Source organism: Onychomys torridus, chromosome 8 (genome assembly GCF_903995425.1).
Source record: "Onychomys torridus chromosome 8, mOncTor1.1, whole genome shotgun sequence".
Classification (NCBI taxonomy): Eukaryota; Metazoa; Chordata; class Mammalia; order Rodentia; family Cricetidae; genus Onychomys; species Onychomys torridus.
In genome coordinates, this window is record NC_050450.1 from 95182309 (window position 1) to 95205953 (window position 23645).

Consider the following 23645-nt stretch of genomic DNA (forward strand, 5'->3'; position numbering starts at 1 on the left):
CCTCCCTCCCCCCCTCTAGCTTTCTTTGTCTGGTCCTGTTTATGTCGAGCAACTCTCCTAGCTGTAGATGGGCACTGTGTTTGACATTCTTAAGAGAAAAGGTAATCAAAAGTAATGGAAATGCAGGGACACTTTCCTTAAAGAACACTCCTATCTTTAGAACAGGAAAGGAGGAGCGGTGGGAGGCATCTGATCAAAACTGGAGCAAACCTTCAGCAAGTCTTGCTCTAAAATTTTCCTGCAAGACCCAATCAGAGCATGCAGCAGGGGGAAGGCAGAGCTGGGATGCTCTCAGGCTCACGGGCGGTCGCATGCATCCAGTGCCGTGCACTAGCCTGGCAAGGCACAGTCAAGAGACATGCTCTAAACAGTTCCAAAATGTTACCGAAGGTCTTCGTCATTCTAAAGACTCTAAAGGTCACAACAGCCACCTCTCAATTCTGCAATTCTATTCTCATTTCTTTTTTTAAAAAGATTTATCATTTATTTATTTATTGATTGATTGATTGATTGATTGATTGATTGTGTGTGTGTGTGTGTGCAGTGCCTGCTGAGGACAGAAGGGGTCATTGAATACTCTGGACCTGGAGTTACAGGCAGTTGTGAACCACTAGACTTGGGTGCTAGGAACTGAACCAGGGTCCTCTGCGGGAGAAGCAAATGCTCTGAGATGTCTCTCTGGAGCAGTGGTTCTCAACCTTCCTGATGCTGCCACCCTTTAATATGGTTCCTCATGTTGTAGTGACCTCCCCAACTATAAAGTTATTTTTGTTTCTACTTCATAACTGTAGTGTTGATACTGTTATGAATCGCAATGTAAATACCTATTTTTTTTTTATGATCTTAGGCAGCCCTATGAAAGGGCTGTTTGGCTCTTAAAGGGGTTGTGACCCACAGGTTGAGAAACATTGCTCTAGACACTACATTCTCATTTCTTAAAAAACAAAAGCGCCAGTCATGTAATAACTACGTTCTTGATTGTTAAAGCATCTCGTATCTGTTATCTCAGGGCCTGGGCATGGCAGACACAGAGTTCAAGATGTTCTCAGAGATCACAGCTCAGGCTGAGACCCATGATTTAGTGATAAATCCTTCGTCATCTATACCTCCTCTTCATCAGCTCGACTGACTGAGAGATAACTATATGTAAATTCTGGTATATATCATGTAGTCAGCTCTCAGTAACCCACAGCTGTCAATAACTTAGGGCTCTCTAAGGCCTTTGTTAAGTCCCAGACCAGATGTACAATACAACATTCCTACATCCTGGCTCATCACCCCTCCTCTAATCGGGTGATTGGAGCACTTTAGGGGAAGACAGGAGCTCAGCAGTAGCCAAGTGTGTGTGCATGGACTGCAGTTTAGTCTTGAGATCAGCCTAGATTAAAAGGAACCGATTGAGGAAAGCAGCTCAAAGAGTTGTAGAAAGCCTTCTGAAGCCCAAGCCACCTAAAGCAGCCCGCGAGGGAAGCCCTCTGTGGAACACAAGCACTACCTATGCCTTCAAGAGTTTGGCATTTGATCTACTTTACATTTGACACGCCCCGTCACTCCTATGCTCTTTTATGATTGGTCATCTCACAGGCTCCACCAAATGTTTCCACTCTCTGTGTTTTATCACCGGGTTAGCCATGAAGGGAAGCCACTTGACAGAATGGAAATATCTGGAAGATACAGGTGACTGACAGAGCCCACTCCAAGACTCGGGGGGCATCTTCATCCATAGTCTCTGGGCAAGGCTGTGTTTTCACAGGCACCTAGGGACCCAGCACTTTGAGGGTCTGACAGGTGGGTTTCCCTGTCTATTTCACACAGGGTGGGCAACTCTCTTTGAATAGTCTACATACACTGGTCTGCGCATGGCCCTCTATGTCATCCACAGTGGAGGAGTGCTGATTGCAAACTTTTATGTTGGTTTGTTCATGCATGTTTTTCTCGTATTCCCGAACATCATCCATTGTCATATCTGAAAGAAGTCAAGACGTGGGCAACTTCCGTTATTAGATACAAACTTTAATCGGAGCACTTTAGGGGAAGACAGGAGCTCAGCAGTAGCCAAAGAGGTTTTAAAAAAAAAAAAAAAAAGCACGTGACTAACTAACTTTATGGGGTAAATCATAAAGTTAGATAAACCAGCCAAAGAAGGAGGTGAGGGCTAGGGAGTTAAGAGTGGGGATCATTTAGGGGGCTCTTGGAAAGTGAGCTGGGTCGGTGAAAGTGTTAGCTGTGCATAGCCGGAGATCTCCTAAAGCTTCGTTAGAAGATCCCTTTCAGGAACACAGGGGCCAGGGGGTTTGGTTTAATACTTACCTTTGGACAGAACTTTCCAGAGAGATCTAGGGCATTTTTAAGTTAGTGCATTTGACAGCCAGAGGCGCTTTCATTGCTATGGTAGGAGACACGCTGTGGAGGGCAGACCCCAGGGCGATCACCCGTGTATGTGAGATTCGGTACAATTCTCACACAGATGTGTTTTTGCACAGAATAGGAGGGGCCAGAGAGTGCGGGTCATTGAGTCTAGTCTAACAGCTTGGAAATGGCTGACACTACTCCACCCACATTCATCTATAAATACAACTGCACACAACACCATGTTTGGCTAGAGTCTACAATTTTTCAGGATTTCAGGATAATGAGCTCTTAATCCATAACGGTTTTCAGCAGGAGATGGTTTTGTGACAGTTTTTGGTTGTGACCATGGTGGGAAGGTGTTCTATTGGCCTCTCTCTAGTGAGGGGGAAGCTAGAGATGCTGTGGAACATTCCATATTCCAGAATCCCCAATTCTCAACAAAGATTGCATTCCAAATGTCAATAGCGATCAGGTTGAAAAATCCTATCTTATTTTTGCAATATTGGCACTTGGGAGGCTGAGGCAGGAGGTTTGTGGCTTCAAGGCTAGCCTGAGCTATGTGAGACCTTGTCTCAAAACAAACAAAAACAAAAGAGCAAAAACAAACAAAAAGAGAAGACCAAGAAATCTCCTCTTTTAGCAAGTTAAATGCATACAATTGGTATTGGTCTCACTTTAAACATTCTCTTTGTCCTCTTCCCCACCCCCACTCTCTTTGATTCTGCAGTAGTTTATCAGCCATTCTCCCAGTCCAGCAACTCTATATTTTACTTCATGCCTCTTCACCAACCAAGGAAGTATGTGGGAAAAAGAAAGAAGAAATTGCATCACCTACCATCCCATCACTGATTGGCTTAGTGGGGGATTTGCAGCGTGCATTCCTAGCTGGAGTTTTTCCTTAAGTATTTTCTGGATCATGTGGCCTGATGTCTTTTTATATCAATCTGAGTGTCATGTGAGTTCTCTTTGCTCCCAAAGGGCAGGCCTGCCAGAGCTCATGATTTAATTCATTGTGGTCTGGGGCCGAGGTGGAGCATGGCTCAGAATCTAGGCCTGGGCCATTTGATTGAACTGATGGTGTCCCCCTGCACCCCGCCCAGGAATCATCCATCAGAAATGCTGTCCACAAGCAATGGAAGTATTGAGGAGGCTAAGCGGCAGGCTGGTCAAGCACAAACATGCTCTTCTTTTAGAAGACAGGTTATTGGCAAGCAATAAAAGAATGCTGCTTTAGGGTGCATACAGAGGGGTCTGAATCAATAATAACACATTCCACAAGACCGAACCCCACAATTTCAATTTCAAAACACAAATACACCTGGAAATGAATACAAAGAGGTCCCATTCAATTACGAGTTTAAAATTGAAAGCAGGTTGTTTTGTTTTGTTTTGTTTTGTTTTGGTGCACACGTCGTTAGTCACTTAATTGGGAAAATGAAACTCGGAGAAACAAGAGTTTACTGTTTCACTGAATCTCCACAAAAGTCATTCTTGACCTGCAGTTTTCTCACTGTGAAGGGAGGGACTTAACACAGCTGTGGACTTTCAGAGCTGTTTTATGGATGTAAGAAAGGATTTAGCACAAAGATGATCAGTGTCTTGTTCATAGTGGAAAGTCCATGACAGAAAGAAAACCAATCAAATCAATACGAGGTAGAAGGATCCTTAATCCTAGTAGGAAAAGTCTTTATATATTAAAAAACACTGAAAGCATATCTCTCCCTTGTGGTGATATTGTATAAGACGGTTCATTTACCCTGCCTCCCTCCCTCCCTCCCTCCCTCCCTCTCTCTCTCCTCCCCCCCCCCTCCTTCCCCTTCTTCTCCTCCTTTCCCCTCTCCCTTTGGTTTCTTGAGACAGGATTTCTCTGTGTAGCCCTGGCTGTCCTGGAACTCACTCTGAAGACCTGGCCTTCAGCATAGAGATCCGCCTGCCTCTGCCTCCCGAATGCCGGGATTAAAGGCATGCGCCACAGCCACCAGGCCTGAAATCATCTATTTCTAATTTCTCCCCTGCCCCCTCTCTCCCTCCTTCCTCCCTCTCTGAGACAGGGTTTCATGTAGCCCAGGCATCAAACTCTTTCTGCACCCTAGACTTTGAACTTCTGATCTTCGTCCTCCACCTCCCAAGTGCTGGGTGATGCTGGGGCTTCATGCTAGGTAAGCTACTACTAACATCTTGAAATGGCTCCACATACCACAAATACACATGAACATGAAGTAAACATGTCAGTTCTCTTCAGTAATTTATGGAAATGCTAATGTCTGGGTTATCTGGTTAAATGTATTGTGCTGTTTATGCAATGGGTATTACCTCAAAATCTACACGCAAATCAATTTTTTTAGAAAATTCAATTGCCTATGCCCAATGACAGAATACACGTCCAAAGACAATTTATCCTTGTCACTGATTGATTTTTCAACGATATGAGTAACTTCTAGCAATTTAGTTCAGAGCTTTTGCCAGATACAAATCCTTTCTGAGGTTATCAGCCAACCTTTTAAAAGTTTTTTCAAATATTTATTTATTTGTGTGTGAGTGAGTGTGTGTGTGTGTGTGTGTGTGTGTGTGTGTGTGTGTGTTCAGAGGATAACTTGTAGGAGTCTGGTCTCTCCGACCATGTGAGTCCTGGGGATTGAACACAGGTCGTTAGAGGCAAACACCTTTACCACTGAGCCATCTTGCTGGCTCTCAGATAAATTCTAAATGCATGAAGGCCTATGCCAATCACTTTTCTTTTCTTTTTCTTTCTTTTTTTTTCAGAGCTGAGGACCGAACCCAGGGCCTTATGCTTGCTAGGCAAGGGCTCTACCATTGAGCTAAATCCCCAACCGCCAATCATTTTTCAAATGAACTGGTAGGTGTTGACTTCTTTTTCTTTTTTTGTTTTTGAGACAGGGTTTCTCTGTGTAACAGCTCTGGCGGTCCTGGAATTCACTCTGCAGACCAAGCTGGCCTCGAACTCACAGAGATCTGCCTGCCTCTGCCTCCTGAGTGCTGGGATTAAAGGCATACTTGTTGTTGTTTTTAGATAGGGCCCAATGCATTTTTGCACAAGCAGGTTTGTGTGCATGCCTGTGAAGACCAGAAGAAGTCTTTAGATCCCAGGAGTTCCTAGTGTTTGGGAAGTGCCTGACATGAGTGCTGGGAACTGAACTCCAGTCCTCTGCAAGAGCAGTAAATGCTCTTAACTGCCCAACTATTTTTCTGAATAAAATGTTTTAGAACTATTATTTATTAATTTAGTTGTTCAAATATTGCCAGGGTTATGTTACATAAAAAAATGAATCCAACTAGGGAGTGAGAGGGGGATCTGTGGTTGGTATAGAATGAATAAAAAAAAATTTTTTTATAAAAAAATGAATCCAAGGTGAGACAGATCAGCAGGTAAAGTTGTTTGTGACCAAGCCAGATGACCAGAGTTCAAATCCCAGGACCCACATGGTGAAAGGAGGAAACTAACTTCTGAAAGTTGCTTCTGACCTTCACACGCGCTTCATAGCAGGTACGAATCCCGAGTACTGAATTATAGAAGAAAAGGCTTTAGTTCCTTAGGGCTCCTTTGCCAGTCCTCTGACCTCAGAGCAACCATAGTAAGAAACTGATTTGGGTCTTGGAAGATCTACTTATGAACTGGACTAGATACCTTTCTGGTTTCAGCAAAATGGTGGCCACCCATCTGTAAGACTCAGTTTAAGTTCTCTTTGTTATTATTGTTGTTTTTAAGATGGGGGTCTCATTATGTATCCTAGGCTGACCTAGAACTCACTATGTAGCCCAGGCTAGCCTGCAACTCATGATCCTGTCTCAGCCTCCTGAGTGCAGGGATTAAAGACATTAGGCCTAGCAGGTACTTAAAAAAAAACCAAACTCATTAGAACAATTATAAGCTAACACTTGCTTATCCCTCCACACCGCCCCCCCATACATGCTTTTTTACAAAAAGCTTAAATGCTTCTTCTTTCTTTGTATTGAAATGAGCCAACCCTGAAGACTTAGTACATACCCTTCCCATATAATTCACATCACTAAGATCTAGAATGGCAACTGATAGCCATGATTTTGTTTTTCTTTTTAAAATTTCATTTAATTTCATGTGGGTGGATGTTTGCAGAGGTCAGAAGAGGGCATTAGATTCCCTGGAACTGGAGTTAAGGTTGGCTGTAAACCACCTTGTAGGTGCTGAAACTGAACCCCAGTCCTTTGCAAGAGCAACAAGTGCAGTTAATCTCGGAGCCGTCTCTCCAGCTTCTCTTCAGGTCTGATTCGACACAAGGTCTTGCTAAGTAGCCTTTGCTGGCCTGAAAGTCCCTGGGACTCTGACTTGTGGTGATTCTCCTGCCTCTGCTTCCCAAGTGCTGGAGTCACAGATATTGGTGTCACTCTATCTATTTTTTAAGGGGTGGGGCGGTGTTGGAATGTAGGTAGGAAAAGGGTTTATAGGCTCCTTCAAAAATGAAAGTGATGTGAAATTATGAACTCTCTTCCCAGGAAAATGAACATAAACACACACGTGTGCTCAGGGTCAGATTTCAGAAAACCTGGGGACACCAGAAGATGATGCTGTGGTAAACTCAATTTGTGCTCCACCCAAGCTTATGTCTCTCCTTGTCAGGCCTTCTCTGGGGACTCTAGCTGACTTCTAAGTCACTTCATAAGACCTTTCATCTCCCAGCCAGAACTCAGCCTCCCACATACTTTTTTGGGGAAGAGTCAGGTTTTCAAAGACATTCGTGAGGTCCCCCTCCGTCACAGGGTCCCTGAGGCAATCTTTACTGTGTCTCTCTGAAAATACTGTCAGATTTGAGAAGCAAATCCGTGCTTTTTGTGAAGCTGGGCTGGCTATTTTTATCCATCTCCCCTCTCACCCCATCTCCTGAAATGTGTTGTGGCCCGGCTGATTAGTGTTCTAGTCATGCAGAGAAGCTCAAGGCTCACGGATAAAGACCAATCAGGGCTTTGGAAAGCAAACTCAACTCCTCCAACATGGACATGCTGATACTTTACAATGAACATGAGCAGAATAAAATCTGCTTAGGGAAATAGTTTCGTGACTTCCAAGAATGCTGGAACTCAGAAGAGATGTGGAAATAAATCCTTGGGCGAGAAAAGATCACCATCATTGACAATGTCTTTTCTCCACTCATAATTAAGCACTGGAAATGGGGAGGCTAATTTGAAAGACAGCAAGGCAGCCAGGGCTGTCCTGGATGGTGCTTAAGGATAGACAGTGTGTACTGCACAAACATACTGCTCAGGAGGTGAATGGCGCCCAAACCCAGCCCCAACAATATAGCACCTGCTGAGTCTGCCCAGGAGGGGGACCCTTTTCTAACACATCTGTATAAAGAGGGGGGTACTTATTTTTTCTTCTAATTCTTCTAAGGCACCAGAGCTTAGCGGCTGGCCCTGAAGATGTCTATGATTCTTCGAGTCTATTCTATTTGGAAAGAATTATTTAAGCTGTTCTTGTAAGCCAGGCTAGCTTACATCGCAGGCTATGAGCCAACAGCTGAGAATCACCTGGAGGGGTACTGGAACCACAGTGGGCTAGGGGCTTCAGAATGGGCATCTCTAACAGACATGCAGAGGCTGCAGGTCCAGGGACCTCGCTTTAAGAACCAGAACTGTAAGAGTCTCCAGAGGAGGTTTCTTCACTTGGGACCTTGTCCATGTTTACAAATGAAGGCCTCACAGTCCGTACAAGACCAAAGGGAAAAAAAGCAACCCCAGGTACCCTAACTGAAGGGTTATCCTGGTTTGGACTTTGCCTTGGTAATAACACACCCATCTATCTGAAAGACCCATAGTTCCCTGCACGACCTTGAGTCAGTAAGTGGCTGAGGAGACATTCTGTGGCAGAGCCTCTTTCTATTCATTTAATTTCCTGAGAGTCTGTGTCAGGTAATGAAGGAGCCACTGTGTTCCAGGCCAGCAGCTCAGCGAGAGTTTATACCAAATAGATGGTGTGGTTCTCAGATCCCTTCTGCCTGAAAAGGCTGCTGCTTGTTTTGGTTGGGACTGGGGCTGTGGACACAGTGGTTGGGTGGAGGCCACTCTGGGGTGGATAGGCACCCTGATGGTCTACATCCACCAAAGCCTATGCCTTCTAACCACAATTCAGAAACGAAGAAAATTTTGTGATCAATAGACTCCTTTAGTTGTTAATGTCTTCCTCTAACTCATCCTGAGTAAATAAGTAGGAATTCTTAAAGACCTTTGGACTAGAGAGCCTGTGTTTCATCTAATATATTATTCTAGCTTCAGGCTCTTGTAATAACCTGAGAATTCTAAAGGAACCTTGCATGTACTAGGCAAGTCTCTCTCTCTCTCTTAATTAAATGCCCTTAAGTCATCACCTCCTGGTTGCAGGCTTCGCTGAGATGGAAAAGAATCAGGGTCCATCCTCTATATTCCTTTACTAGATACTCACTCTCATTTTGGTTGGCTGTCAATCTCTTTTCTCATTAAAAAAAAAAAATCAACTTTCTTTTTTTTTTTTTATTGTCTATGTTTGTATGATATATGTATCTCGGGATTCGTGTGGGTGTTAGTGGACAACTCTGTGGAGTTGTGGGTGGAGTGGACAACTCTGTGGAGTCGCTTCTTCTCTTTTACCTTTAACTGAGGTCACCAGTTTGGCAGCAAATGCCTTGACCCACTGAGCCATCTTGCTGGCCCCAAACCCTCTTTTTCGAAGGGCAGGCTTGCAATGTCTTGCCCCCTTGAGCAGAGTCCAGTCCTCCTTTTAAAATTTCTTTTCTGAAAAGTCCTCAGCAGCATTCTGGTGTTCAAGAACTCTAGTTGAGAGCTTTGCCTCCTGGTCATCAAGGTGGCAGATTTTGGGTCTTCCAGGTACCTGACCTTTGGTTAAATTCCCCCACCCAACCCGAGACAGGGCTTTTCTGTGTAGTTTGGTTCCTGTCCTAGATCTTGCTCTGTAGACCAGGCTGGCCTTGAACTCACAGAGATCTGCCTGCCTCTGCCTCCCGAGTGCTGGGATTAAAGGTGTGCGCCACCGCCGCCTGACTGATTAAACTTCTAATCAATGCAGGCCTAGCCTTGTGACATTTCCTCTTTGAGTGTCCTTGTGATATTTCCTAGGAGTTGGCAACAAGGGAATCATGAGCTCAGAGAAGTATACATCGAGAGACTAGACATTATGTCACCTGTCCGTCCTTCCTTCCTTCCTTCCTTCCTTCCTTCCTTCCTTCCTTCCTTCCTTCCTCCCTCCCTCCCTCCCTCCCTCCCTCCCTTTTTCTGTATTTTTGTGTATTGTTATGTGTGTGTGTGTGTGTGTGTGTGTGTGTGTGTGTGTGTGTGAGATGTTGGGAAAAGGTCCTTATTCCCCCTCCCAGTAAACAAAAAACAAAAATAACAAAATAAAAACACTCAGAAAAATCGAAGGACCAGAGGAAACAATCCCAGAATACTCTCCATCCTCTTGCTTCATGAAAGACAGGACTTGGAGAACCTTCCTGTCAATGTAGTGCATGACAAACATCCTGTGGGGGTGTGGCACAGAAATCTGAGTTGTGATGGGCATTTGGACAAACCAGGACGATGCACTTACTCTTCAGCAGGTGCGGATCTGGGAAAACGGAAACACGAAACTAAACAAACCCAGTCTATAGCTCAGAGGACCATGCCTTTTAAAACAGCACGGAGAATCAGCTGGCAGTGTGGATGACTAACATTGCCCTCACCCATTCTGTCCAAAAGTAGCCTTTCTCTTAAAGATGGGATCAGGGAAGGGGGGGTCACCTAATGCTGTGGAAACCAAGGGCATGGGTGGAATAAGGATGGAAAAAGACCAAACTACAATCTAGGTTACACCCAGGACACATAATGTGACTTAGGACAATAGATACATAAAGTCAGCTCCATCCTAAGTCACCGGTTGGGCGTGCTCGATTCTATTTATAGTCAAGGACACAAGCAACCTGATGACCGATTCAGGGAAAGCAGAGGTCTCATGTCCGTACAACTGCAGGGCTGAGCATCCAGGGAGGGTGGTCCATCCATTGTGGTACTGAGCAAACCTTGTTTTCATTTACTGACAACGTACAGAACTTGTTTAACATCTTCCCAAGACATTAAAGAAAAACAAACCAAAACCAAAACCAAAAAGCCAGAACAATATTTTCAATTAGGATCATCCAGGCACCTAAGCCTCCATCTGTCCTTGAAATTGTATGTATTCGATGAGGGACTGTTACAAGTGCTCCCCGCCATCAAGGGACTGTTACTCAATAAGATGCTTCAGATAATGTTGAAGTTTGGAATAAATTAGGATGGGTTTAAAATCCATCCCAGAGAACAATGGAGCCCCGTGTATATGCCAAGGTCCTACTTGGTCAATAGTTCTGTGGTTATTTCAGACCAAGCTTCTATAATTACATCTTTATCAGCTCACCGGACAGAGCTATTTCCAATACAGGAAGTGGTGGCCTGCCCTTTGGTGCTGTCCTAGGTTACACTTGAAGCGAGGTGTACTGAAAACCGAGTCAACGTGTTATGAAACTGTTCTCCAAGTTATTCTGGGCCATCTGACTTACCGTACCACTCATCAACCCATGCAAAGGCCTGTCTGTGTCCAATCAGCAGGATGTCTCGGACCACCTGAAGAGGAAGAGAAGGAAGCTGAAATAATACCAGGTGTGATCAAGGCTGTCTAGGGGTTGAGGGGCTGGAGGCACGGCTCAGGGGGGCAAGTGCTGGCTGTAAGCATGAGGATCTGAGTTTGTATCTTTAGCACCCATACAAAAACTAGATGTGCTATGTATGCCTGTAGCTGGGGAGTGCTGGGGAGAGTGGAAATGGGGGTTCACCAGTGGCTCTCTGGCCAGCCCGTTTGGCTTGTCAGTGAACCCCAAGTTTAGTGAGAGAGCCTGTCTCAAAACATAAGCTGGGGTCAGTGAGACAGGTCAGAGGGTAAAGGTGCCTCCTGCCAAGCCTGCCTTTCTGAGGTCAATCCCCGGGTCTCAGTTGGTCTAGATGGTGGTGGGAGAGAACAGATTCCTGAAAGTTGCCCTCTGACCTTCTTATGTACCATGGCACTCAAATGTCCTCCTCCACTAAAAAATAAACAAAATGTAGTAAAATACTAAAGAGAAAATTTAAAAAGCTGGTGAGATAAAGACAGAAAGAGAGAGGAGAGAGTTGAAGACATGGTCAGATAGATGTCACTCTCTGGTCTTCATAAGAGCATAGATGGGCAAGAAGCCCCCTCTTCCATACTTAGACAGATTGGTTCCAAATAACGATAAAGTAAAGTAATACAAAATATTTTAGTTCAGGTTTCTTACTCCCTCCTCCCCCACTTTCTTTCTTGTTTATGCCCCCCCCCCCCCCAGACAGGGTTTCTCTGTGTAGCTTTGTGCCTTTCCTGGAACTCACTTGGTAGCCCAGGCTGGCCTCGAACTCACAGAGATCCGCCTGGCTCTGCCTCCCAAGTGCTGGGATTAAAGGCGTGCGCCACCACCGCCTGGCTGTTTATGGGTTTTTGAGACAGAGTTTCTCTGTGTAATAGCTCTGGCTGTCCTGGACCTCACTTTGTAGACCAGTTGGCCTCTAACTTACAGAGACCCACTTGCCTCTGCCTCCTGAGTGCTGGGATTAAAGGTTTGCACCACCACTGCTGAGATAATTTCTTTCTTAAAGATCTATTTATTTATTTTTATGTATGAGTGTCTTGCCTGCATGCATTTAAGTGTATCACATGCATGTAGTGTCTGAGGAAGTCAAAAGAGGGTGTCATAAATCTTGGAACTGGAGTTATAAATAGTTCTAGGCCATCATGTGGATTCTGGGAACTAAATCCTGGTCCTTTGTAGGAACAGCCAGTGCTCTTAACCACTAAGCCATCTCTCCAGCCCTGTATCTCTTTCAATAATAGCTCACTATTTTTTTCTTTTTATTATATGAAAATTAAGCAAGCCTACAGGTTATTTACTTACCTTGTGTCTCACATACTCTAAGATGATGCTTTGGTCACATGCAATCATTGCTCAATTCCAAATGGAACAAAGTAAAATCTTATTGACACTCCCAACATACCTGCTCTGGCCTATGAGCATCCCAGAGAACAGCTGGGTGGGATGTGGGGATATTCCATCAGAGAAAAGAGGATGTTAAGTGGGATTGTGGTGGTTTGAGTGATAATGACTCCCATAGGCTCATAGGTTTGAACACTTGGTCCTCAGTTGGTAGACCTGTTTGGCAAGGATTAGGAGGTAGGAGGTGTGGCCTTTTTAGCCCACTGGGGGTGGGCTTTGAGGTTTCAAAGACCTATGTCATTCCAGTTAGCTCTCTTTCTGCCTCCAACTTGTGGATAAGATGTAAACAATCCTCTATTGCTCTAGTTCCATGCCTGTCTATCTGCTGTCATGCTCCTTGCCGTGAAGATCGTGGACTAACCCTCAGAGACTGTAAGCAAGCCTCCAATTGAACACATTCTTGTGTAAGATGCCTTGGCCACAATGTGTCTTCCCAGCCATAGAAAAGTCACTAAGACAGTGGTTCTTCGCTACTCAGAAAAGTGTTCATTTCCACCAACACATATACCATCCTTGAAAGGAAAAGTAGGCTCTGTACTAGTTAAATCTCAGGGTGATTAGCCTAGAGAAGTCATTCCGGTCAGTGCTGAATGAGTGTCCAGAAGCTGTTGGAAGTGTGTACACACCTTCAGCCTGACTCACATGGAAGATGGAGCCATTCACTTACGCTAAGTATGGAAAAGGGCTCATCGAGAGCAAACACAGGCTCGTGAGGTAGCTCAGCGGGCAGAGGCGCTTGCTGTGTTTCCTGATGATCTACGCTCCATCCCTGGAACCTACCTGTGGTTGAAGAGAGAACCAACTCCGGTCCTGTGACCTCCAGAGCATGCGGTGGCACTCTCACAGGCAATAATAATAAGCACAAGCCAAAAGAAAAGAGCAAACACCTCGTCTGTGCATGTCAGCCTTTGGCTGCCAGCACATATGGACAGAAGGATTAAGACGCCGACAGCTGCCAAGATCCTCCGAACTGGGAACCACCTGCTTCAGACAGGTTATTTATTTATTTATGTATGTATGTATGTATGTATGTATGTATGTATGTATGTTTGTCTTTTTCTATGTGTTTGTGTGTATGATGTATGTAGTGTGTGTAGGCAGATGTGCATGCCCATGGGGAGGTCAGACTAGGACACCAAGTATCTTCCTCTTTTGCTCCTTGCCTTATTGTCTTGAACAGGGTCTCCTAGTAAACTGGAAGCTTGAAGCTTGAATAGGCTGACTCTTGGAATCTGTCTCTGTTCTCCAGAGCTGGAGTAATAGGTGTAGTCTGAACTCAGGTTCTGATACCTATATAGCCTGCAATTGTTTCTTATGGGGAAATTGGGATGGAAGGCTGAAGAAGAGAATGTGTGTGTGTGTGTGTGTGTGTGTGTGTGTGTGTGTGTGTGTGTGTGTGATGTCACAGCACATGTATGACAGTCAGAGGACATCTTGCAGAAGCAACTTCTCTCCTTCCCCCATGTGGATTTGAGGACTGAATTTATGTCACTAGGCTTGGTAGTAAGTGCCTTACCACTGGACCATCTTGCCAGGCTCCATCTCATTCTTTGAGACAAGGTCTCTCATTGGACCTGGAAACCACCAATTGGCTAGATTGGCTGAATAATAAATCTCCAAGGGTCCCCCTGGCCTCACCTGCCCAGTGCTAGTGTTTCCCACATACACATGCATTACCATGCCTAGATCTAGCTTTTATGTTGGTGCTGGGGATCCTAACTGAAGGTTCTCCTGCTCAGGCAGCAAGTACTTTACTTCTCAAGGCACCTCGTCGGCCCATAAATACTCCTTATTACATTTCTTGGAAACTCACAGACTGCCTCCAGCATTCCTTCTTTTCTTTTTGCCAAACAAGTCCAGTGACTGTCAAAAACCTCTCATGGAAGGCTGAAGTGTGTTTCGATAAGCAAAGGGTTTTAATTGGGTGGATTTGCAGAAACAAGGGAAGCGTTTCTAATGAAGTGTTTATTCCTCTAGGCCTCTGGGTATCTGGTGAGGTCCTTTTATGATTGGAAGTGAAGCCATGTAAAGCATCTAAGACATACCATGCAGCCATACACACTTGAGTGCTGACTGTGTCAAATTCATGGAAATCAAAAGAACAGCATAATGGCACTCGTAAATCCATCCTATCATACTAAGCACAACACAGCTGTGGCTGGCAACAAGGCTTCAATAATGTGTTAATGGCTGGCTTTTGAATACCACCCCCCTACTGTGAATAAGTTCTTAAAAAACAAAGGTGTTTAGAGACACCCTCCCCCACTTCAGTCCATGTAAATACTCCCTCATTAGCAAAGCAGGTGTGTTGGGGGTGGGGGGTTATAACACTTCATTTAGTTTGGAATTGGGCACAGGAGTGGAATACATATGACCCAAACATCACTCTCACAGGTATTTTAAAGAAATGAGTTCTCAGAACCAGCCCAAGTCCTCATCAAGGAAATCAATGCAAAGAGCTCTGGGCATTTAAAACATGTTTTGAGACAGAAAGTAAGATGCATGACCACTACAATGATTCTCCAGGTCAAGGAGATGATTTTGGGGGGAAAAACAAAACAAACCGACTCCACCACAGGAGGGAGCAAAGGAGGTGAGTGTGGTGGTGCACACCTGTAATTCCAGCACTTGGGCACTCCAGGCTAGCCTTGGCTACACAGTGCATTTGAGGCCAGGCTGGGCTGTATGAGACCCTCTTTCAAAAGAGTAAAAACAGGAGCATGAGACTTGGCTCAGTGGTTAAGAGCACTGGCTGCTCTTGCTTAGGTGCTGAGTTGGATCCCCAGTACCCATACGGCCGCTGACAACCACCTATTACTCCAGTCCCAGGGGATACCGACACCCTCTCCTGACCTTTGTGGACACCAGGCATACTTGTGGTGTCCATACACATCTACATGCAGGCAAAATACTGATAGGCATAAATCTAAAAATTTTTAAAAAGAACAAAAGCAAAGGGAGAACGGGACGGGGAGAGGAAAAGACAGGCGGGGAGAGAATGTAAGTACGCATGAGGGGACGATGCAGGCCATGGAATTTGGCTGGATTGTCTTCCTGTTTAATAACCAAGGTCAGGACACAGAAACAAGAGTCCTCTGTGATGGTGAATTGAAATTGTCAACTCGACACAGTCTAACCTGGGAAGGGAGCCTTAATGAGGAATTACCCAGATTAGGTTGACCTATGGGCATGCCTGTGAAGGATTTTTCTTTTTCTTTTTATTGAGACAGGGTCTCACTATGTAGCCCTACCTGGCCTGCAATGTGCTGTGTAGACAAGGCTGAGCTTAAACTCATAGAGATCTTTCTGTCTCTACCTTCCACGTGCTGCAATTAAAGGTGTCCACCACCATGCCCAGCGTGAGGGATTTTTATTAACTGCTTTAATTGCTGTGGGGGAGACCTGCCTATCGTGGGTGGCACCATTCCTTAGGTTTAAGCTCTGAACTGTATGAGTAGAGAAAGTGAGCCGAGCAGTAGCCATGCAAACATTTTTTTGTCTCTCAGCTCTTGACTGTGGCTGTGACGTGACTAGCTGCTTCAAGCTCATGCTGCTGTGACTTCCCCACAATGATGGACTGCAGTGGGAACTGTAAGCTAAACTAAAAACAAACCCTTTCTCGCCCAGGTTTCCTTTTGTTGGGATGTTTATCACTTCAATGGAGACGTGACAAGGGCAGTCCCTGAACTTGACACTCTGCACCTCACCATATTCCCTATTCTGGCTGGGGGGATGTGTATGGAGCCCAGCAGAGAACGACATGCTTTTCAGGTAAGAAAATCGCAAGGCCCTCAGATCCATCACAGAGCCTGCTCTTACTGCCAGCCTGGGTGGTGATGGGTATGGGAGGTGGCCATCGATTCCACAGTTCTAACTTTAAGAATGAAACTTTATAGCCAGATGCTAGATGCACACCTGTAAATCACAGCTACTGGGGAGACTGAGGCAGGAGGAGGTTTAGGCCAGCCTCAGCAGTACAGGAAGATCTCCACCTTGCTACTGTCGTGACCCCAGTCTGCAGACAGGTTCAGCTACGTAAGAGAAACCCAGTGCCTGAAGGAAAAACAACAGTGTCAAGAAAGAAATTCTGGAAAGCTATTTTTTGTTAGTTATTAGTAGAGAAACAGAGAGCCAATTTTTCTAAAATATATAGAAAAAAAAAACTTGAAGTGTTTTGTTCTTGTTTTTGTGTGTGTGTGTGTGTGTCAGAGGGCAGGGACAGGGTCTTATAAACATCTTCACTATGCAAGTGAGGATGAATTTGAACTTCTGATCTCCCTGCTTCACACCTTCAGAGTGCTGGGATTCCAACTGTGCACCACCACAGACTGGTGTATCAGTACCCGAGGCCGTAACACAGCTGTAGGTGCACCAGGCAAGTAGTCTGTCAACAGGGCCACACCCAACCTCCGTGACACTGGGAATCACTTACCTATTTGTTTTAAAATAGATTTCATTTTTACTTTATTTGGTCTTTTTTTTAAGGAATAATCGTTCTGTCTAGCCCTGACTGTCTTGCAACTTGCTCTGTAGACCAGGCTAGCCTCAAAATCAGAGATCCACCTGCCTTTGCCTCCTGAGTGCTGGGATTAAAGGCATGAGCTATCACTGTCCAGATGTTTAAACATTTATAACATATATTCATTGTTGTATGTACATGCACTTACACAAGGCTCAACACATGTATGGAGGTCAGAGGATAACTTATGGACATAGGTTCTTGCCTTCCATCATGTGGGTCCTGGGGATTGAACTCAGGTTGCCAGGGTTGGCAGCAAGGGCCTTTACCACTGAGCCATTTCACTGCCTGTTTATTTCTCCTCACGTGGATGAAAGCAGTTAGAGGCACTACTCGGCATCTCACGTCCCATTATTTTAAAGTCACATGGAGAAGAGTTGTATTTGAGACCCCGAGGAAACTTGTGCCAGCATCAAGTCTGTTCCTGCACCGAAGTTAATCTGTTCTCCAAAGTGAGTGCATTAAAAGTCTCTGCTCCAGGGAGCTGGAGAGATGGCTCAGTGGTTAGGAGCACTGGCTGCTCTTCCAGAGGACCCGGGTTCAATTCCCAGCACCCACATGGCAGCTCACAACTGTCTGTAATTCCAGTTTCAGGGGACCTGACACCCATGGCAAAACACCGATGCACATAAAATAACAAATAAATTAATTAAAACGATCTGCGCTCCAAGCGTGTTCATCACGCTTTAAGTGAACAAGGCAGAGCGGAGCACTGAGGTGTAGCCCCTCATGGGCCCACTTGGAGCTCTTGTTCTGCCTTTTGGGGCCTCTTCTATTCTTGATGCCTGCGTATGCAAGTTCTTCGAAGGGACAGTTATCCCTGGCAGCTGTGCCTGGAGATAAGCCTCTGGGCTCTTGCCAAGTGCCCCCACCTAGAGGTAGATTAGCCTGATTGCCAGAGCCAGCCGAACGTTCTGTGAGTCCCACTTCCCAAACAGACTCATCCAATAGATTCGGAGGTCACAGAATAAGAGGTCATATATAAAACTGCTCCACTGAGCAGTGGGAGGAAATTACAGCCATACAGAAAATAAGTCTTCACCTGAAAAGCATTTTCTGGACACAGGTACCTGCTACCAGTTCAACTTGGCAACGATGCAGCGACCTTTTCCGAATCCCAGGGACTGGGCTGATCACTCACCTTGTGCACAAACTGCTCCACTCGGGTCTGAAGGCCCCACACCTCGAACTTGACGGTCACCAGCTTGTAGGAGCACATGATGGGTTGATGGCTATCCCGCCAGCCTTCTCTTAGCTGCCCCCGGCCTGTCTTCTCAGACTTGAAGTGTTTAGGATCCTAGAAAAGATACATTGAACCAACTGGTACATAAAAACTTTAGAGCTGTGAGACAGCAGCACAGGCTTACAACCCCAGCTTTTGGCAGGCAGAGGCAGGGGGATCATCTCAGCTACATACTGAGTCTGAGGCCAGCCTGAGCTACCTGAACTTTGTCTAAAAAAAATGGTGACCAGGAACCGGAATGAGGAAAGATTGTGGAGACACTGGTGCCTGAGAAGAGAAAGAAAACGTGCTGGAGAGGCTGGGGTGATGTCTCAGCAGGTAAACACTTGCCATGTAAGCCTGAGAACCCAAGTTCCATTCCTGGAACCCACATAAACAGCCAGATATGGTGGTGAGCATTTGTGATTCCAGCAAACCTATGGGGAGGTGGGAAGACGGCAGAGAGGACAATCATCTGGAAGCTCCAGAGCAGTAATGTGAACTACTCTGTGCAGTGGAGAAGCAAGAGAGACCCTGGCTCACAGAGAGGAGAGACAACAGCCTCCTGAAAACTGTCCATTGGCCTCCATGTTCACACACACACACACACACACACACACACACACACACACACGCACACACGCGCTACTTATTATTTATTAGTGTCTGTGTGTGTGCCTGTATTCATGTCTTGGCTTTGGCTTTAGTCTCAAGGTAATACTGACTTAATGGAGGAGGGTGGGGACATATTTCTTCTCTATTCTAAGAGAGTTTGGTGCTGATTTATAATTGGTAGAATTCAGTGGTGAGGTCATATGGTCCTAGGCGTTTCTTTCTATTTTGACCTTCCCTAGGGCTTTTCCATTCTACTTCCTACCTACCCTGAGCCTCACTTGTCTGAATTCCTGTGGCAGTCACTCATTTTTAAACATAAAGCAAACTTGCGTATTTACCTCTGCCTCCATCCTTCACTCCAGGATATCATGTGTTTCTGTTTAGGTCTGTTTCTGAACTTTTGTAACTTATATTGTAGAATGTCTCTCCATATGGAACATAAAGTTTCAAACATTACAGACATCAAAAGAGCTGCCACAAGGAACCAGTGGGCAAGTAAGTTTTTTGTTTGTTTGTTTGTTTGTTTGTTTGTTTGTTTTTTTGGTTGGTTGGTGGATGGGTTGGTGGGTTGGTTGGTTGGTGTGGGGAAATGGATGGCTTAGCTCGTAAGACATTCCAGGACTCTCATAAAAAGCTGCAAGTCCAGCTGTGAGGGGAAACAGGCAGGGGGGTATTGGGAAGTTTACAGATCAGCTGTCTCAAATTGACATACTAGATTTTCCTCTGACCTCTGTGCATGAGCACATGTGCACCCCCATATGTGAACACACACAGAGGGGGACAGGAGAAGACATGGACCCAGAAGCTGGGGTGGTGGCAGCCCTGCCTTCATAACTCAGATGACAGACAACTCAAGTATAGTTGAGGCTCGGCCAGGCCACCTAGGGATGCCTCTGAAGAGCGTTCTCAGGCTGCCCTTGACCCCCATCACATACCCATGCTTTCCCGGGAAACACAGACTGCCTCTGAGGTCAAGCCTCACACTTTAGAGTTGAAGCTGTGACCTGAAGTTCTCCCGGGTACTGAAGGTTCCACAGGGTTGATTCACTGAGGAGAACCTCATGATTACAGAGCGTCAGAATAGTGTGGTCCAGGAACCGCCATTTCCTTTGGGCTACCTTCAGTGTCCTCGATAGATATTCACCGCAAACCTCTCTATCTGACCTGCTATCCATTTGCTACCATCCAAAGCCTATAGAATGCAGTTTTAGCTGATCACTAGTTTCCTTCAACCCCAAAGTTAAGGATGTCTTCAGATAGCATCTGAGACTACAACAGAGATTTCCCTGTTTTTTCTGTAACTCGCCTACTTGATGTTTCTACCAAAGTATTTGGAAAATGCCTTAAACTTATGACTTTCTGGGATTATAAACTTGTAGTTAGAGTTTTCCTGCCTGGCCCACAGTCAGGACAAATCTCTCTTACCCGCCAGTCCCACAGTCGCTCAGACCCAAACAAGAAAGCACACAGAAACTTACATTGTTTACAAACTGTATGGCCATGGCAGGCTTCTTGTTATCTACTTCTTCTATCTTAAATTAACCCATTTCTGTTAGTCTATACTTTGCCACATGGCTTGTGGCTTACCAGTGTCTTTACATGTTGCTTTTCATGGCGGCGGCTGGTGGTGTCTCTCCCCAGCCTTCTACTTCCCAGAATTCTCTTCTCTCTTGTCCCGCCTATACTTCCTGCCTGGCCACTGGCCAATCAGAACTTTATTTACATAGAGCGATATCCACAGCATAAACTGTTTGTGTAACAGCATCCACGGTAGAACACTTTTTACAAAAAAACTTTTAATATATTTTTATTTTATGTGCATTGCTGTTTTGCATGTGTGTCCGTGTGAGGGAGTCAGATCCCCTGGAACTGGAGTTACAGACAGTTTTCAGGGGCCATGTGAGTGCTGGGAACTGAACCTGGGTCCTCTGGAAGAGCAGCCAGTGCTCTTAACCACTGAGACATCTCCCCGGGCTCATGCAAGACATGGTCACTCAGATTTGGCTCAGAGCAAACAATCTCTGGTTCCTTCTGGGGTCAGAGCCACATTTCACACTGATAAGGCAGAGCCTCGGTCCTTCCCCTTCACCCCCTCTCCTGAGAGTCTGTGGCCCCGCCAGTTTAAGATAAACTACCACCCTGGGCTGGGATGTGGCTCAGAGGGTGAGCGCTGTCAGTATCATGAAGCCCTGGGTTCTCTGCAGGAGCAAGCAAGAGCTCTCCACCACTGAGCCATCAGGCCGGCTCAAGTTCCAGACAGTAACTTCTCCCTACACTTCCTTCTCCCCAGCAGGCCCCTGGTTCTGCCTATCTCAGCTATTTTTGCTTCAGGACCAAGTTGGGTGTGTAGCCCAGGGGTTCTGTGGTCACCCTCACAACAATGCGAACCCCCAGGAGCACGGAGGGGCTCACAGCCACTGTTCTGGCACACTGTGGCTATACATTCCAGACCCACAATCCTCAAGAATTAAACAAGACATAGTGATATGAAGGAGAGGACTCAAAGCATTTGGGAAATGCAGGGCCTTTCTGCAAGATCCAGTTCAGGCCCAGTGGTGGTGGTGGTGGTGGTGGTGCACGCCTTTCATCCCAGCACTCAGGAGGCAGTGGCAGGCAGATCTCTGTGAGTTTGAGGCCAGCCTGGTCTGCAGAGTGAGATCCAGGACAATTAAGGCCACCCTGTCTCAAAAAAAAAAATTCAGTTCAGAATGAAACTAGAAAAGTATTGTTTACATAGCCAAACCACAGAAATGCTTCAACCAAGGTGCGTGTGCCTGTGTGTGCGTGTGTGCGTGTGTGTGCGTGTGTGCGTGTGTGTGTGTGTGTGTGTGTGTGTGTGTGTGTGTGTGTGTGTGTGTGTGTGTGTGTGTACAAGCCTGGGTGTCAGTCCTCATCTTCTGTCTTCTCAGTCAGAGTCTCATTGTTTTCCTGCTGTATAAGCCAGACTAGCTGGCCTTCAAGCTTCCAGGCTTCTGTCTCCATCTCCCGTCTGATAGGAGCATTGTGATTACAGATTCGAACCATTTTCCCTGGATATCTGTGGGTTCTGGGGATTTGAACTCCGTTCTTCACACTTGTATGGCAAACTCTTTATGCACTGAGCCAGTCTCAAGGTATGGTTCTTGATGGCACCACAAAACATTTAAATTATATTGTGGGGCAGTGGTGGCGCATGCCTTCAATATCAGCACTCTGAGAAACAGAGGCATGGGGATCTCTGTGAGTTCAAGGCCAGCCTGGTTTACAGAGCAAGTTCCAAGGCAGACAAGGGTACACAAAGAAATCCTGTCTCAACACACCTCCCACCAAAAACAAAACAAAATAAAACAAAACAAAAAACCCCACAAAAACCCAAAGTAAATAATTTAAATTGAAATTATAGCAGGCTGTTGTGAAGTACACTTCTAGATATGAGAGAGAAGTTTATGTTTACCAGAGTCAGAAAGGACATTTGGTAAAAGCTGTAGGAATTTACATTTAAATTTTCTTTAATGTGTATGCACATGTACACTGTGGAAGTCAGAAGACAACACAGGAGTCAGCTCGTTCCTCCTCCAGCGTGGTTTTGGAGACCAAAACTCAGGCCATTAGGCTGGGCAGCAGGCGCTTTGCCTGCTGAACACCTCATCAACCCAAGAATTGACTTTTTTAAGCGGCCAGTGAAAATTTGGTTTCATGCCCTCAATTTGCTAGATAAAGCCACCCAATACTTGAGAAACACCAGCTAGTTCACCTGCAGATCACAGGTCCTTCCCGACAACACACTGTTCTTTCTGCTACATTTACTTTTGAAATTAAACACCAAAAGGGTGTTTTTTTTCTAAACAGCTCAGTGCCAAAGAAGCAATTAACAATTGGGCTTTGTATGGGAACAGCATGTCCCCTCATCCCACCCCAAGACTGGTATCATATCTATAGCTGATCATTTCATCTAGAAAATCTCAAACACGGCCTATAATTAGAGATTCACATTCTAAGTGCTAGAGGGAGGCACAGGAGCAGGGCTCACAGGAAGACACCTTTAATCCAAACTCTGGATCAGATATGAACATCAGCTGAATATGTCTGAATAGCAATGAGCCAAGAAAAGGGTGCTTGTGTGTGTACATGTGTGTGCATGTGTGTGCATGTGTGCATGTGCACCCACATAAATCATCAGGTATTAGCTGGGCCATGGTTGCACATGCCTTAATCCCAGCATTTAGGAGGCAGAGCCAGGTGGATCTCTGTGAGTTCAAGGCCAGCCTGGTCTACAGAGCGAGATCCAGGACAGGCACCAAAGCTATACAGAGAAACCCTGTCTCAGAAAAACAAACAAATACAGTCATCAGTTATTACTTTTTTTCTTTCCCCGAGACAGGGTTTCTCTATGTAGCCCTAGTGGTCCTGGAACTTGTTCTGTAGACCAGGCTGGACCAAACTCAAAGATCCGCCTGCCTCTGCCTCTTGAGTGCTGGGATTAAAGGTGCATGCCACCACCGCCTGGCTAGGTTGTTAGCCTTTTATAAAAGGATCTAATGCTTTACTGTAGTGTAACTAAGAAGCTGTTGTTTTTGATTGTTTTTTTTTTTTTTTTTTTGAGACGGTTTCACTCTGTAGCCTAGACTGGCCTTGAACTTATGGCAATCCTCCTGCCACAGCCTCCTGACTGCTGCACTCCAATATACTGAAAGTTTTGTGCAGTGGTCTGGTGATTTCCCCCAAAGGATTGTTAAGTACATGCTTTCGTCCTTGGAAACTATGAGTCCAATGTGATTGGAAACCAAGGTCTTTGCAGATGTAATTAAGCTTTAGATGAGATCATCCTGGCTTAAATGGATGGGCCCTGGATCCAATGACAAGTGTCCTTGAAAGAGACAGTTGAGAGGACACAAAGAGA

At 45.5% G+C, this 23645-nt stretch overlaps 1 protein-coding gene across 2 annotated transcripts in view; it reads right to left on the reverse strand.

Moving 5' to 3' along the window:
* The window catches only part of Pitpnc1 (phosphatidylinositol transfer protein cytoplasmic 1), a 257679-nt gene that overhangs the window by 4216 nt on the left and 229818 nt on the right, over positions 1 to 23645 (reverse strand). The window contains exons 7-9 of one of the 2 annotated variants that reach the window (XM_036196377.1): positions 18071 to 18226; positions 10911 to 10974; positions 1848 to 1966 (exon numbers count right to left, since the gene is read on the reverse strand). In XM_036196377.1, coding sequence (XP_036052270.1) covers positions 1848 to 1966; positions 10911 to 10974; positions 18071 to 18226 — 339 coding nt within the window. The remainder of the gene's footprint in view (positions 1 to 1847; positions 1967 to 10910; positions 10975 to 18070; positions 18227 to 23645) is intronic. The other variant, XM_036196376.1, reaches the window with a different exon arrangement.